Genomic DNA, 17,761 nt, shown 5'->3' with positions numbered 1-17,761 from the left:
AAGTAGAACAATGTTCTGTCGGCTGATTTTTCTTTTGTATCTTATTTGTTTTTTGTGGAAGGTGTTTGTGGAATGGCGTCGTGGATGAGATCTCAGCCCTAATGCTAAGGCGTAGGTGTGCCCACACACTGGATATACACTGGCGCTGGGGTCGGGTCTCTTATCCTCCTATCTTGTCGTTTGCGATCCAGTTTGTTCTCTTCAGACGTAGGCAAGTCTGTTCTCCTCAAATGTGTCACTCCTTGGAGTACAGCCTGACGCTAGGCGCATCTGTAACGCCTGCGCACTGGACATAACGACGGTGGCGCTGGGGTCGGGTCTCCTCTCCCCCTATCTTATCGTTTCCGATCCAGCTCGCCAAGTTTGTTCTCCTCAAAGATCTTCACTACTTCTTTGGCAGACAGCATGTCGCCATGCACTTCTGTCAGTGGTAAAAGACGCCCAGTCTCGATGTGGAATGTTGCATACAGCAAGGGACGATTTCAACGAGTCCTAGAAGCGCTTGTAGGGTCGTCCGACATTTCTTGTGCCTAAAACAGGCTCGCAGTAGAGGGGAGACTAGAGTGTTACAATAAATGCCATTAATGCATGAAGCCCTATGGGGAAGTGGAGAAAAAGAAAGTGTCATTATCTCAAGAATCAAAACAACTGACTACGAAAACTTACCTTCAAATACTAACCAGTTATGTCAACTGTCATCAGATTTATTCCTGACAAATTCCATACGGCTATTCTCCAGATATACCCCCCTACACAGAACCCTTGGATAGGTCCAACAGCCTTCAGACACCCAGATGAAGACCATGCCACTATATCAGGGGGGTGCCAAAACCCACAAGGTAGAGACAGACCATTTATTTTAACTAATTCAGCAAATACAGAGTTTGTCCTACAACAGCCACTCCTATACTGCCCAGATTTCACAAAAAATCCAACCAAAAAGGATTTTCAATGGTTGTCAGGGCTTCTAGGCTAGTTTCAATGGTGACAGGCTCAGGTCATTGACCCTATTTGTCTGGAACGGAAGAAGAAGAAACAGAGCAAAAACAATACATAAAAAAATGCGTCCGATGTCATATAAGTAGTCAAAAAATTATTTTACTTTTTTTAAGGCAACATACACGGAATCTTCAGTATTCCAGAAACATTTTTTTCCTTTTTTTTTCAAAAGAAAGGTACCAAAGAATCTTTGGAAGATCAATTAAAGGAAGGTGTCACAAGATTTTCACATGATTATAATCACGAGAAGATCATATGATTGTAATTATATCTATTGACGTCATTGCAATTATATTTTGCCTTAGCAAGGTTTAATGTATGCGAGTCTACTAAGATGACTCCGCCCACTTGTTGAGAGAAACTGACGTATAAAAATCACCGCCCCGGCCCCGCACCGCACTTCACGAAGAGAACTTCTTCCAGAGATCTTCTGAGTCGTCTTCTGACATCACTTCGTCGCATTCCGCTTCAGATCTGCAAAATCATGGTACGGCACTTTAAAGAACTCTCCTATAATTTTCTATGTATACCTTGTAACCTTGTACCCGTTTTAATCCAAGCTGTATCGGTATTTTTTACCGGTACATTTGCTAATCAAGAGTATTGCTATATCAGTGGAAAATGGGTGCGTGATTCGAAGAGATTTGGCCATTCGCATTTTCGATAGTCAGTCGGCAACCCTTTGCTTTCTTGGCCGTACGTGTCAGCCACAAAACTTTCGTTTTTTTTGGCCGTCAGCCCCAAAAAATTCTCTGATTTAGCAGCGGGCCCCTAAACGTTCGTTATTTGGGCCGTAAGCCCCAAAAATTTCTTTATTTTGGCCGCCAGTCCCCAAACTTTCGTTATTTGGGCCGTCAGACCCAAACTTTCGTAACTTTGGCTGTCAGCCCAAAAACTTTTTTGATTTATTAGGCGGCCCTTAAACTTTCGTTATTTGGGCCGTCAGACCCCAAACTACCCTTAAATTGGCCGTCTTTCCTTATCTTGGTAGGCAGCCCGGAAACTTTCTTTATTCTGGCCGTCAAACTTTCGTGATTTTGGCAGTCAGCCCCCAAATTGTCGTTATTCAGGCCGTCAGCCCCCAAACTTTCGTTATTTCGGCCGTCAGCCTTCAAACTTTGTTATTTCGGTCGTCCGCCGCCAAACTTACTTTGTTTTGGCAGTCAGCCCCCAAATTTTCTCTGATTTATCAGTCGGCCCTTAAACTTTCGTTGTTTTGGACATCAGCCCCCAAACTTTCATTATTTCGTCCGTCAACCCCCAAACTTTTGTTATTTGAGCCGTCAGCCTCCAGATCTTCGTTATTTTGGCCGTTAGCCACCAAACTTTTGTTCGTTCGAAAGTCGACACCCAACTTTCGTTCTTTGGTCGTCAGGTCCCAAATTTTCGCTCTCTTGTCAGTTAACACTAAACTTTCGTTATTTTGACGGTCCACCACCAAACTTGTACAATTTCGACTGTTGGACGGTCACCATTCCTTATCTTAACGTTCGGAGTTTATGATCCAACGATCACGCCAGGATCACAAAAGAACTTTCGAAATCCACGGAGTAGACCGCTTAAATCTTTAATCCACTGTTGTACAATTCACAGACGTCAGGTAAATTGTGCCTGTTTGCGTCCGCTTGTTACATCTACGGTCTCGCCGGGTGACAACCGTAGCAGTCTTAAAACGCCCGTCACGCAGCTTGAAAAATGATCGGCCCACGAGTCTACCAGCTGTAATACTCCCATTCCACTAGGGGGCGAGCTCGCCGCGACCTAAAATTGACCGGAGCGCTTTCTAAGCTTTGCGTGTTTCATCGTGTTTTCAGTCCTACTTTTACAGTTTACATGATATTCCAATGGTGAAATCAAGGGTTACACAAAGCCCAGAATCGAGGCCGCAGTGTGGGCACCGTCTATTGGAATGCGTTCTCCCGGTCATCGCACGATTTGCAGGGACCGAAGCTCGCAGGCCCTCGAGCCCTGTCCGATGACAATGTTATGTGTTATCTCGAGCTCGGTCACTGCACGATTTGTAGGGACCTGCCGATGCTCGCAGGCCCCAGAAGCCCTGTCCGATGACAATGTTATGTGTTCTCTCGGTCACTGCACGACTTGCAGGGACCTGCCGATGCTCGCAGGCCCTCGAGCCCTGTCCGACGACAATGTTATGTGGTAACCTCGATCTTCTGGCGTTTTTTTTTTTTTTAAATTCGGCGACTTTCTAGTGATAAACGAATTCGGCCAAGCCCCGTCGATTGTGTCATAACATCTTTGGCACTTCTCTAGCATGTCCTTACCAGATCGCTTTTCTGTTGGTCAATTTGCACTGGGTTATGGTTACTGTACGTGCTCGTGCGTTTTCTTTGTACTGTAGTAGCTTTTGTGACCTACTTTTTCAGGGTCGGTTACAAGTAGCCAATCCTTTTGACGCTCAACAGTGCGTTTTCGTCTGCTTTCCCCCAAGACTCTGTTGTTCTTTAGATATGATTTTGCTTAAGTTTTGATGGTTTTAGAGGGTGGTAAAACACGCATCTCGCTGTCAGCAAACTTCCGCCGAATTTGTTGGTCGCTAGAAGGTCACTGAATTTTAAAATCACCAGAAAATCGTGAATTTTGGGCCTGAAAATCTACCCCTGATCTCTGAACATCCTGAAAGCCACTTAGGTATCGAGAGGACAGTAACCTTCCTGCGGATTGACTCTTAAGCCCCCCTCTCACTGGACCCGTGGCACGCTGGCGGCGTCGCTGTGTCCTAAACTGGATTTATGTTACCATTGACTTTATAATGGGAATATCATTTAAAACGTACAAGTATGACCAAAAAGACAACAAAATGCACAAAGCTTAAAATGATTCGTTTTTTGTCGATGAAATTCGTTGAGTGTTTTGTCAATTCGATCGGCCACAGCGACGCCGCCAGCGTGCCGCGGGTCCAGTGAGAGGGGGGCTTAATGAACAATTGATTTTATGTTTGCTGAACCGGGGCCCGGGGGAGGCTACTGCTAGCATTTCTCTGCTGTGTGACGCTGGTTTGAGGCATATTTGAGGTCTATCACGCTTTGGAAAGCCCCCGTCACAAGTACGAAATTCAGCTCGGCCGACGTGTTGACGAGCTTCAAATGTGCATTTTTGGCCGAAGTAAGGCCGACGTCCTCTCGATTACGCGGGCTTCGGGCGATTTTAAGAAATAAAAGTAAATCCAAATATTGGCCTTTTACCAGGTTAGTCGATACTGACTTCGTCCATTTCCAAGAGATGGTACCATCTCATGGGGGATTTTTAGTTTTTAGTGTTCGACGGACGTCGCCCGAGATTTTCATTGGAAAATACGGTTGACGCTCGGGCGATTTTGAAATTCGGTGAGCTTCGGGCGATCTACAAAGTCGGCCGGCGCTCGCATGAATTGTGACGCCGGCTTAGCGAAGTTGACATAACGTTGCTGGTTTACTTACAGTCTCTGCCCACCACCCACGACTGCCACATGTACGGCACCATCAACGGTCACGAGTTCGACCTCAAGGGGGGCGGCAGCGGCAACCCGAATGACGTAAGTACATTTTTCTGTCTGTTTGTTTATTTTGCTTGTTTGTTTGTATGAGTTCGACCTGAAGGGGGCGTCAGCGGCAACGCAAATGACGTAAGCACAGGTTCTCCCTCCGTAGGGCTAATCTTGAAGTCATTCTGTAGCCTCCGTTACTTGCAATTGTTGAGATCGTTTCTCTGCTCGTACGCACCCGGTAGCCTCCATAGCAGGCTCTAACCGGCCGGCCTTTTTGGGGGGCTTATAATACACATTTTGCAGCCAGCCCGTAGCCATCAGCCACTTGTAACCATCTTGCCAGTAAGATGGTTACAGGCTGGCTGCAAAAAAAGTGTACCATAAGTCCCCCCCCCCCCCCAAAGGACGTCCGGTTCGAGCCTGCCATGGAGGCTACCTGGAAGATATATTCACAGAACTGTTTGAAAATGTCCGGTGGGGGAAGCAATGGGTCGGCTGGGCTGCAGAAATGAAAGATAAAAGGGTGTGTCAAGGAATATACACAAATTATGCTGATGAGTTTCTCTTTTTACGTCTCGTATGTTTTCAGGTACATGTATTTTATATTATACTTTCTTTCCCGTAAACTGCGCAGTCAGTACCCAGTTTGGAAATGAAACCTTGGCATAACTTACTTGATAAAAGTATCCATTCAAGTCTCCTAATCCTCCGGTTTGGGCCTTTTGTGTTTTGTGTGCATATTTAAGTCACTTTCCATTGTTATGAGGTACAAATCTTACCTACAGGACATCAAAAAGTAGAACAGTCCTCTTTTGAGGTGAAGAATGCTGCTTCTTCAAGTAGTGAAGTAGTGCCTTTCGGCTTTTCTGCGGGTCGCGCTTTTAGCCGAGTAAAATGGGTCACCCCCTATCGCTCTATACAAGTGTGTTGATTATCTAACATCGCCCTTTCACTAGGGGGGCGACCTCGCTGCAGCGACCCCGCAATGTGAGATTTGACAGGACGCTCAGCAAATTTCACGGATAAGAAACGAATCTTTCCACGCTTTGTATGTTTTGTTGTCTTTTCCATCATGCCTTCTCACGATATTCCAATTTGCATGATATTTCAATAATGAAATCGCGGGTTGCTCAAATTGCAAAAATTCAAGTTGTAACTTAGCTTAGCAGATTTCATTGCGGCCATTTTATCTCACCCCTTGTTTGTTGGCGTCAAATGGCCCAGTGGCTAGGGATTCGGACGGGAGATCGAAAGATCACAGGTTCGATCCCTTGCGTTCTTGGCTATACGTTGTACCTTAACCCTTAAGCTGCCAGTCCCGACTTAATTAGGGATACAGAAATATGCCTTGTGTGCTGGACCCGGCTATACTCTAGTGTCATAAGGCGTGGTTAAGACCATAATAGAGTGCATTGTGGGCTTGGTAGGAAATCGTCAATATCTCAAGTTTTGTATGGTCAAATTGTTCATAATTTGGCAGAAGTGAAGAAGAGATACCACATATCCCAAATATGTACCAGATTAAACGATAATTACCATAATATTTTTGCAATAAGTGAAGACATGTACCCAATCTGAGTTGACAAAAACTGGCCTAGACCAGCTTGATGCCGATGACTAACAGGAATAAAATGTTTACACGATACACAGACAACAGCATACTTTCAGAAAAACTGTACAAAACATAAGAACATTCTTTAGATTATTTGCAATAAACAAAAGTTTGCCATTTTGATAAGATTTAGGGGGTACCCTTTGAGTTCAAGAGCCAACAGCTAACTTCCCGACATTAAAATGGCTATCACGGGTAGTTATTCATGCAAACACACTTCTTGTGTATTATTTGCACGCAATTTCAACTTCATTTGTTTTTATATCTAAGCTGGTCTATGCCTTTAAAGTTTACATGCTTAAATTCTGAACTTTTTCTGTTTGTTGCCTATCAATCAACTTGACAACCACATCCGTCATGTTGACAGGCGCATAAATATCAATAGATTAATTGTTTTAGCACCTCGGTCCAAAGTAATTACCTGCATTCACCTATAATTATGCATAGCATGAAGTCAGGAGCACTTTAATTGGCCCTCCGTCCTTGTTCATGGCCTAAAATGCCTGGTTGCAAGTTCTTTGTTTAGAATAAAGCACTTTGGAAAATGATCATTGAGACAAGAAAAGGAGTCGATGATCTTGAACTATGTGAACTTTCAAAAGGGCATAAAAAATAGTGAACTGAAATTTTAGGATGCCACAGCCTACGTTTATGAAGGTTATACAACAAATTATTGCAATATTTCAATACAATTCAATCTCTACTTGTCAAATGGATAAGATTCGGACATTACTTTCGGACATTCTGGACGTTTCGTTTTCACCATAGCCTATTACATTAAAATTACTGGCTTCCATTAGCCTGGTCACGAGTCTCTACGGGTCGGCTTAGGTGTGTTTTACCGGGCCCAGTCTGCTATATTGACCCGTTTCTGTCAGATTGTCTTCTTACTGCTGCCATTTAGAGTTTCGCAGCCATCGTAGTTTCGCCGCAAACGTTGTTGGCAGCGTCATCTAATCCAAGGCCGTAAACCAACATCCCGAGCGGCTAATAGCTCTCTGGGCGGGCGGTTGTCGCTCACAGCGCCGAGACATCGGGTATGGTGTGGTATGGTTTCCAGGCTAGGCTTCCATAAGACAGCAGTGCACAAGATTAACCAGAACTTGAAAAGAAGACAACCCACTCTGAGTTCTCAATTTGGATGAAGCACGACAGAAGCCAAGCAAACAATGTACTAAGTATTCAATATGGCGGACTCAACAACAACAAATTTTTATATAACAATAGAAAACATCCACGGGAGCCAGGAGACTGTTGTCGTCTCATGCGTTTCAACGCTAACACGGCGTGGTAAACTCAGTTTCTATTATAACAGAGCGTGTGTGTTTTCATCCGATATTTGTTATGTGGCCCTCAGCGTGAGGATAATCTGTGAAAAGGGCACAGCATAAAAAACAGTTTGACTGCCAAATCTGCTCAGAGATGATATGATCAGGACTTGTTGACTCAGCTATAAATGTTTTCTTTCCCTTTCTTTTCTGGTATATTCATACCCGTAGACTTATTACTAGTATAAGCGGTAATGTACAAGCACGGGGTGAGAGAATGAATACACATGCCGGACAGACAATGAAGGCGAAACTTTGTTGCCTGTCTGTAATCAGACAAAGTCGATGCACCTTTTGTCTGTTTTGATAGAAACGAACATTTGTTATACATGGGTCAAGCCCATGATTCTTTATGGGTCCGAAATCTTCGGTTTTAAATCATGTCCGATCGAATCGATTCACCTGGAATTCTTTAAAAAAAAACACATACATTTACTCAAGGAGGTTTATAATAGTCTCCTTGATTTACTGACGAGAGGTTGGTGCGTGGCCTCCCAGCCAGAACGGGATTAGAGATGTTCCCCACGCAAGTCAAACACGTAATGATTATGAAGCCTTCGCCCAAATGCGCCACACTTTCTCCTAGCTGTTAGGAAACAAATGTGTTAAACTGAGACTATAGTCTCAGTTTTACACAGTCTACCTATAATCACCTCCTTGCTATAATGAAGACCAGCATAGAATATTGACAATTGTGGAGGACCGGGGGAGGGGGTGCGAAGTTAGCTAAAACAAATGCAAAAGAAGGGAGGGGCAATGGGTGGTGCTTTTAGAGCAATTATCACTCAACCTATTGCATATTGATTAGTTTCTAGTAGCACCTTGACTCATTTTAATATTACAGCAGGTCATTATAATATTATAATGAGGGCAATGCAGGGGGTAACCCGGCCAGGCCTTAGCTTATCAGAGTAACCGGGATAGGGTATTCCCCAGAACAAAACAGCTTTGCGTGCGTGTAGCGCGCGAAGCCGGGAAGTTAGGGGAGTTAGCGCCGCCGGGTGTTTCGCGGGTTTCGTGAGGGAGGTCAGGGGTCAAACATTTTTGATTTTTACTTGGCTAAAAAAAACTGGCAGCTTGAGGGAGAACAAAGGCACTTAACATGACTTTCCTCACTCAACCCTGGAGTTAATAAAGCTTCCTTTTGAAAACAGGGGACGCTGGAGACTAAGGTGAGGTCCACCAAGGGCCCCCTGCCCTTCTCCGGAGTGATCCTGGCGCCCAACCTGGGATACGGCTACCACCAGTACACCCCCTTTCCTGCCGGGATGTCCCCCTACCAGAATGCCATAAGGAACGGAGGGTACGTTTTCTGCACTTTTACACTCAAAACATTATTTTCTTTATCGCCTCTGTAAAAAGGGGATGGTTTTTAGTATGACTGTTTGTTTGTGTTGGTGTGTGTTCGTAGTCGGCCCCTGGTCCCCATGCAGAAATGACCACTAGTAGAGATTTGACTGTAGTCTCAGGGAACCACACATATCCTCGAGCCTCAGACTATACTTGTCCTGCTTCAGGTACGAGAAGCATCGTACAATGCGCTTCGAGGACGGCGGCGTCATGAGCGTCACCTTCCGCTACACCTACGAAGGGAACAAGATCAAGGGCGAGTTCCAGGTATGTTCGAGTTTGTATAAAATCTATCTATCTATCTATCTATCTATCTATCTATCTATCTATCTATCTATCTATCTATCTATCTATCTATCTATCTATCTATCTATCTATCTATCTATCTATCTATCTATCTATCTATCTATCTATCTTTCTATCTTATATCCATAGTACTAGTACCCATCTGTAACGTTACTCGATGTGCATACTGCTTCGTTCGCCGAAAATCGGGTCGTGTATCGACTGTTCCCACCAGAAGTGCCTGCCGGCATCACTTATCGATCTCGTCCGAGACCACATTAAAATCTTTACTGTTTTTCGTCACCTTGTTACACATATTAACTTAGATGGTCTGTATGGATTGTGATACATGTCTATCTATATCTATCTATCTATCTATCTATCTATCTATCTATCTATCTATCTATCTTGCCTAGTCCACTAGTCGTAGTGTGTACACGTATAAGGCATTCTGAATCCTGCCTAGAGATTGAATTGACTAAAACAACTGATTTCTACCCCGTGCTCCAGGTTGTTGGGTCCGGGTTCCCAGACGACGGACCGGTGATGACCAATCAGCTGGTGGCTCACGATAACAACTGTGAGAGGGTGATGGTGCTCGGGCCTAGGACTGTCGGGAGCGACAACATCTGGACCTTCAGGTAAATCATCATCTAAAGCCCCCCTCTCACTGGACCCGCGGCACGCTGGCGGCGTCGCTGCGTCCGAAAGCCCCCTCTCACTGGACCCGCGGCACGCTGGCGGCGTCGCTGCGTCCTAAAGCCCCCTCTCACGGGACCCGCGGCACGCTGGCGGCGTCGCTGCGTCCTAAAGCCCCCTCTCACTGGACCCGCGGCACGCTGGCGGCATCGCTGCGTCCTAAAGCCCCCTCTCACTAGACCCGCGGCACGCTGGCGGCGTCGCTGCGTCCTAAAGCCCCCTCTCACTAGACCCGCGGCACGCTGGCGGCGTCGCTTCGTCCTAAAGCCCCCTCTCACTGGACCCGCGGCACGCTGGCGGCGTCGCTGCGTCCTAAAGCCCCCTCTCACTGAACCCGCGGCACGCTGGCGGCATCGCTGCGTCCTAAAGCCCCCTCTCACTGGACCCGCGGCACGCTGGCGGCATCGCTGCGTCCTAAAGCCCCCCGCTCACTAGACCCGCGGCACGCTGGCGGCGTCGCTGCGGTCGATCGAATTGACAAAGCACGAATTTCATCAACAAAAAATTAAATCTTTTTACGCTTTGTGTTTTTTTTGTTACACTTGTACTTTTTGACATATATTCCCATTATAAAGTCAAGTGTAACACAAATCCAGTTTAGGACGCAGCAACTCCAGGTCAGAATCTAAAATCTAACCATTCCAAGTTTTTGTCACACCCTACCAGCACAGCAAATATGAAACCTATCCATCCAGCTATCCTTGATTTATCTTGTTTACAGACAGACAGACAGACAGACACACACACACACACACACACACACACACACACACACACACACACACACACGGATACACACAGAAACGCTACTGAAAATATAATATTATTCTCTATGACATTTGATGGAGATAACAAACAAACAAAGAAACATACCGTTCCTTCTCACGTTCCGCTACAGCACCAAAGGCAAATATCAACTCCATCTTTTCCCAGAATCTCCATCCAGCCCAGAATTTGAATCATAACTATTCCAAAACAAAGAAACTTACCTCCCTTTTCATTTTTCACAGCACCAAAGGCAAATATCAACTCCATCTTTTCCAAGAATCTCCAGCCCAGAATTTGAATCATAACTAATCCAAAACAAAGAAACTTACCCCCCTTTTCATTTTCCGCTACAGCACCAAAGGCAAATATCAACTCCATCATTTCTCAGAATCTCCAGTCCAGAATCTGAATCATAACTATTCCAAAACAAAGAAACTTACCTCCCTTCTCACGTTCCGCCACAGCACCAAAGGCAAATATGAACTCCATCTTTTCCCAGAATCTCCAGCCCAGAATTTGAATCATAACTATTCCAAAACAAAGAAACTTACCTCCCTTCTCACGTTCCGCCACAGCACCAAAGGCAAATATCAACTCCATCTTTTCCCAGAATCTCCAGCCCAGAATCTGAATCATAACTATTCCAAAACAAAGAAACTTACCTCCCTTTTCATTTTTCACAGCACCAAAGGCAAATATCAACTCCATCTTTTCCCAGAATCTCCAGCCCAGAATTTGAATCATAACTATTCCAAAACAAAGAAACTTACCTCCCTTCTCACGTTCCGCCACAGCACCAAAGGCAAATATGAACTCCATCTTTTCCCAGAATCTCCAGCCCAGAATTTGAATCATAACTATTCCAAAACAAAGAAACTTACCCCCCCTTTTCATTTTCCGCCACAGCACCAAAGGTAAAGGGTTCTACAAGGCTAACACTGTGACCAACGCCACCTTCGCCCAGGACCTGCAGCCCGGGCTGGAGAAGATCATGCCGCTCTTCGTCTTCAGGAAGCTGGAGATCGGCTGCTCCAAGACCGAGATCTCCCTGTTGGAGAAGGAGAAGGTCTTCGACGACCTCTTCCAGTGAGTCCCTGGTTGTGCCCGATTCAAGTCATCATGAAGATGAAACTTCCACAAGCACCCCATTTTGCATTGTATAAACGGAATCAAACCACTGGATTTCAGAAAACACACACTGTCTGTCATGAATTGCCGTGAATGAGAAATGGAACACGTTTTCATTTGGTAGAAATCATTCAAAGTTCACCGATGACAGACAGTGGATTCTGTCTGAAACGTCTGACTTTGTTAGAGGCCCTTATCCGGTGGTTGATTTAGTTTGTATGATACATCATGACCTAGATGTCTAACCTTCATCATCATATTTCATTAACCATTTTCTGTTCTGTTCTGGAAGTCCAACAACGTCAAAAGACTGAACAAGTATGTCATGTAAGTGAGACAAACGTAGAGGTCGTCTGTACTATATCATCATTATATCATAACCTCAACTTACCTCTGGTGTCAAGAAAAGAAATCCACACTGAAAGCCATTTTGACTCTGGTCATTGAAACTACTGATTGCTTGGGTTGGGCATACCACGGAGCGCTCCTTTGCAGTTTAGAGCAACTGCATTGCGATTTTTTTTCATTTTTTGTTGACTAACCAATTATATAATTTCTTTGTAGTTTATTAGAACAGCATTGGTATTTCCCTTGTCATTAATCAATTGATACGGGTGAAAAGAGGTGAGTTATAACAATAACGTATGTGCTATTTTTGGTTATATTTGTCCAGCTGATCCAAATACATTCATGTTGATGACAGCCAATCAAACTCAAGCTCACCGTACTATGACATTCACCAAATAAGGGACCGAAGTTATTACAGCTCTATTTACTTAATCAATACCAACCTCTCAGTCCTTATTTGGTCACCAGACGTAAATATTTCATACTATGCAGATTATGACTATTGTTTATTGCCACATGCATTGTTCCTTTCAAGAAGGTTTGAACCTCAAATTACTGCTGTACTCAATCACTCATCATTTCGTCATCAACGTTAACGATTTATACTATGCACATTATTACGATTGTTTTTTCCTTGCCACATGTATAAGGTAAACAATGTTTCAAGAAGGTCAAAACTTCAACATTACTGTCCGAACATGAAGTGTCGATTTTCAGCTAAGGACAGCTGCATATACGGTGTATGGTACTTTCTAATAAAGGCTTGGGTCTTACTGTCTATATCGTTGCTTTGTCTTTTTGTGTGATGAAAGAAACAACAACTACAAATAAAAGTAAACATAGTGCTCACTTGTACTAAAAGCTGGATTAAGTTGCATTTGATAAGAAGCTAACTCATCCACATAATGTGCATGTATCTATGTGTATAGTTACATGTGTGTTCTTGCCGACAAATTTTGGATATCCTTGTTGACGTCTTATAGTTTTTCAAACAGTACCTTCCTCTGCCAAAGAAGTCATACAGTGAAATCTAGCTATCTGAATTTACAACTAGCATTATTTAGGTCACAACAAGACTACGATAAATACTTACATCGAAACAATCATGTGATTAGACTATTGGGTAAATTGAATCTTGCCATTCAAACTCCAGTATTTATGATTCATAAATTTAAAAGCACAATACTCTCGGTTTCATAAGAATTGATGCTAACAAGAACAACACCCCGTATTGTGTTCAAATTTTTTCCATTTTTATCCCACTGTGTAGGGGTCAGGAAAAGTAGGCCAGTGACCGACTGTGACGCCATGGTTGTCACTGATGAAGGTGTAATTTATAGTATCGCTACCTGCGGTCAAAAAGGTCAAACCGTTCTGTCACAACGATAATGGAACCGCAATGGTTGAATAACCACAAAGAACGCAAGGCATTATATCGAGCAGTACGTTGTGGAACACCTGCAATGTTTCTTCTTATCTTCTTATCTTGATATGTACTGGACAGGTCTTGGATAAGGCCCATGCGTATCTCACTCCATGCGTACATGAAGCACAAAGTAAAATGGGACACTACAGAACAACCCTTACCCCTTCCCTCATGACCTCAGTGAAAAGCGGCCGGCATGCTTATCTGAGCTTCTCATAAACAAACAAAGGTTCAAAGAAACAAACAACCAACAAAAAACAAACAAACAAAGCATGTTATGTACACACAGATACACACAAATCTAATGTACGTAATGTACATTTCCACTGGATTGAGAATTTGAGATCCTTGGGTAACCAAGGGACAATCAGAAATAAACGCTCAATATATCATCATCAAAGATAATTGGAAATATCATTTGAAGACATTGAAAAATCATTGAAAGATAGTCTTAGGGCCTTCTAAGATCAGGCAGACTGACAGACCAATGAGATTAGTGAAAGGTGATCAAAATCTTGGAAAGACTTGGAAGATATTCGTGGGCTAAATGAAAGACCTTTAGATTAAAGTTTTGTCAAATTCTTGGATGCTCAAAGCGCCCTCAAGGGGATGTCAGCGGTCTCACCTGAGTGGAATCTATAGGGGACAACTTATCAAAGCAGCCATTGTTGCACACAGATAAAGAAACGAGCTCAGTGACCTCGTTTGGCTATTATTTATCACATTTTAGACAGTCAGACACTTAGACTGGTCTCCAGACTGGAACGATGTCCCGGAGAAATAAGATAATTGGCCACCAAATCACAGCTAATGACACGGAATGACACAGTGTTTAGCAGTCAATATAATCCATTGTTGTGTAGCCTTGAATCAATAGATCATAGAGAAACAGAGAAAGCACTGTCAGGTAAGAAGAGCTTAGTTTTCTAGGTCACTCGCTGAAAACAAGAGTTCGGAGTCCTCATACCTCCATGAAATATTTTGAGCCTAAAGTTTGTAGATTTATTGTTTTACCTTGTCCCATTGATGACACACACAAGGCTGCAAATAGAATAATTCTAGATGATAGTCTTGTCTACCAAAATAACATTCATTGGATGCTTGTTTGAAAGTCTTTTCCACTGGCAGAATATCATGTTACATTTCATCATAGATTATGCAAACGACTTGTACCTGTCGCAAGTACGTAATTCCCATCATTCACCACAAAGGATTTATGGTACTTTCCCAATGAGTATGCAATTGCAAATTAAGCCCTTATTCGGAAAATTTGTATCTGTAGATGTTCCACCTGCAATAAGTCCAATTGTAAAAAAATCAAAGTCATAGTTAATCACATTTAAGACAATCAGACACTGTTGTGTAGCCTTGTGTCAATAGATCATAGAGTAACAGCGAAAACGCTGTCAGGTAAGGAGAGTTTTTTTTCCCTAAAGTTGGCTTCCGATGAATCTTGCCGTAAGGTCTGTGACGTCATATCACGCCATGTTACGTATGTGCCCAACTCAAGGAACAGAGTGCACTTCGTGTCGACACTTCCGTACAAAACATTTCAGAGATTTCTCGTTTGAACACACTGTAGATTGATTCCCGGTCGGTAAATGATTTCTCAACAGAATGTCATTCAGCACTAAGGACAGAGGATAGTCTGTTATCGAAAATGTCACTTGATTCATCTTCAAAACTAAGAGGAGACAATTCCGTATTTCTACAGAAACATTTGACAGGTGGCAACCTATAGTATATATACTTGAGCCTGTTCATGTATTTCACGTTTTTTACGTGCAATGAAATCAGCAGTAACAACTTAGGTAACGGTTATATATTCGACACTAGTTAGTACAGTACGTTTTATGTAACAGACTGTGTGTCTTCAGTAATTTTGATTTTGACGTTTGAAACTAATGGCAATGCACAAAAAATAAAACTGAAGTTATTTCCTAAACCTTTTTTGCAAGAAAATTATATGATTGAAAAATACGGTATATGACGAAGGTCATTTTAGATTTCGGCCCCCTTGTGTGTGACCTTGGTACTGCAGCAGACCTTCCGGATTTTTAAACTTTTGTTGCTGGAACTGCAGGGGCGTTTTTGTGAAAATCTGTCAAGGAAGTTAACTGAACAAAGAAATGACGAATTTCCATCATGGTATTCTGTATGTAGTTAGCTTAGAGATTTACATGAGGAAATGTAAATCATACCAATTAAAACTTAATTTGCATAATCAATGAGGAAAAATTATGACTTTAGTTCTTTTTTACAATAGGACTTAATATGTGTGACATATGCAGCTTATTGCAGGTGGAACATCTACAGATACAAATTTTCCGAATAAGGGCTTTATTTGCATACTCATTGGGAAAATGCCATAATTCCTTTGAGGTAAATGATGGGAATCACGTACTTGTGACAGGTGCAAGTCGTTCGCATAATCTATGATAAAATGTAACATGATATTCTGCCAGCGGAAAAGACTTTCAAACAAGTATCAAATGAATGTTATTTTGAAAGAGATGACTAACATCTAGAATAGATAATGCTATTTACAGCCTCATATATGATTGTGAATTGTTTACTGATTAAGTTTATGTTAAGTCATCCTTTTGTATCCTGATTTGTTATGATTTGTCATGTAATGTAATGGCTCCCTTGGAAATCAGTTACAATGTTAACTGAAGGGACCACCCTAAAGATTAATAAATAAATAAATAAATACATTGGTATCACTAATGGGACAAGGTAAAACAATAAATCTACAAAGGCTCAACATATTTCATGGAGGTATGAGGACTCCGAACTCTTGTTTTCAGTGACTGACATAGGAAACAAGCTCTCCTTACCTGACAGTGCTTTCGCTGTTTCTCTATGATCTATTGATTCAAGGCTACACAACAATGGATTATATTGACTGCTAAATGATACTGTGTCATTCCGTGTCATTACCTATGATTGGACGGCCAATTATCTTATTTCTCCGGGACATCGTTCCAGTCTGGAGAACAGTCTAAGTGTCTGACTGTCTAAAATGTGACAAATTATAGCCAAACGAGGTCACTGAGCTCGTTTCTTTATCTGCGTGAAACAATGGCTGCTTTGATAAGTTGACCCATATGGATTCCACTCAGGTGAGACCACTAAATATCCCTTGAGGGAGCTTTGATTTCAGCGTCCAAGGATTTGACAAAACTTTAATTCATAGGCCTTTCAATGAGCCAGAGATGATGTCCCTATTCTTCCAATGATTTTGACGATATTTGGACAGTCTCATGGCTCTGCAAGCCTGTCTGATCTTTGAAGGTCTTCCGATTTTCTTGATGATTTTTCAATGTCTCCAAATGATCTTTCAATACTTTTAAACGTCTTCAAATGATCTTTCCAATATTCCTTTACCGATCATATATTAACCAATTATGATTCCTGATTGTCCATCGGTTGCCCAACGATCTCAGTCCTCTTGGAATGCGGCCTGACGTATATTACGTACATTATGTGCGTGTGTTTATAACAAGTTTGTTCTGTTGTGTCCCATTTTACTTTGTGTCCGGATGTAGTGACATAAACATCGCAGGTGTCCCACAAGGTACCGCTCAATATAATGTCTGCCTTATTTGCGGTTATTCAACCATTGCAGGTTTATTTTATAGTTTTGACAGAACGGTTTGACCCTTTTGACTGTTGGTGTCAATGTCATAAATCACACCTTCTGCTCGTTCTCATTTAAGTGTACACATTTTGTAACCTTCGTTACCGTTTGAAGTAAGATGTTCCCGACATACATTAAGATTTGGCACATGTAAGGTGCAAACTGTCGTTTTTATGACGACTTTAAGCTTTTCTGGCTTTTATTAACGATAGTTTGCCACCTTATATGTGGCATATCTTAATGTGTGTCAGGAAAGTCTTACTTCAAACGGTGATGGAAGTTAAAAAATGTGTACATTTCAATGAGAACGTAAAAGCTGGTGTGTTACGCCTAATGGCGGTTATACCGGCTATATAGATACAGATACAGATCAGTGACAACCAGGATGTCACATCGGGCCCAATTTTGCTGAACCCTACAACCAAATTTGAGAAAAAGAACGAGGTTTTATTCTTGTTATCAACTCTTATCAAACACACCGAGAGTAGCGTGCTTTTAAGAATCATAAACATCTGAGTTTCCATTGCAAGATTTAAAGTGCCCTAAAGCCACATGAACTTATTTTTTCATGTAAGTATTCATCGTAGTGTTGTTAAAATAATGCCTATTGTACATTCAGATAGCTAGATTTGATTTAGCTGAGGTGTATTTTGTTGGCAGAAGATGTACCATTTGAAAAACGATATGG

The 17,761-nt window shown here is 42.5% G+C and overlaps 1 protein-coding gene across 1 annotated transcript; it reads left to right on the top strand.

Moving 5' to 3' along the window:
* The first annotated feature begins 1,399 nt into the window (after window positions 1-1,399).
* Window positions 1,400-12,784, top strand: LOC136424396 (GFP-like fluorescent chromoprotein dsFP483). The gene is made up of 6 exons (XM_066412982.1): window positions 1,400-1,486; window positions 4,442-4,534; window positions 8,581-8,729; window positions 8,944-9,043; window positions 9,572-9,702; window positions 11,435-12,784. The coding sequence occupies exons 1-6, from the start codon at window positions 1,484-1,486 to the stop codon at window positions 11,616-11,618; spliced, it is 660 nt and encodes a 219-aa protein (XP_066269079.1). The 5' UTR covers window positions 1,400-1,483; the 3' UTR covers window positions 11,619-12,784.
* The last annotated feature ends 4,977 nt before the right edge of the window (window positions 12,785-17,761 follow it).

Source organism: Branchiostoma lanceolatum, chromosome 18 (genome assembly GCF_035083965.1).
Source record: "Branchiostoma lanceolatum isolate klBraLanc5 chromosome 18, klBraLanc5.hap2, whole genome shotgun sequence".
In the NCBI taxonomy this organism is placed as follows: domain Eukaryota; kingdom Metazoa; phylum Chordata; class Leptocardii; order Amphioxiformes; family Branchiostomatidae; genus Branchiostoma; species Branchiostoma lanceolatum.
Note: the sequence above shows the minus strand (reverse complement) of the source record. Positions and strands in the feature narration are given on the sequence as shown.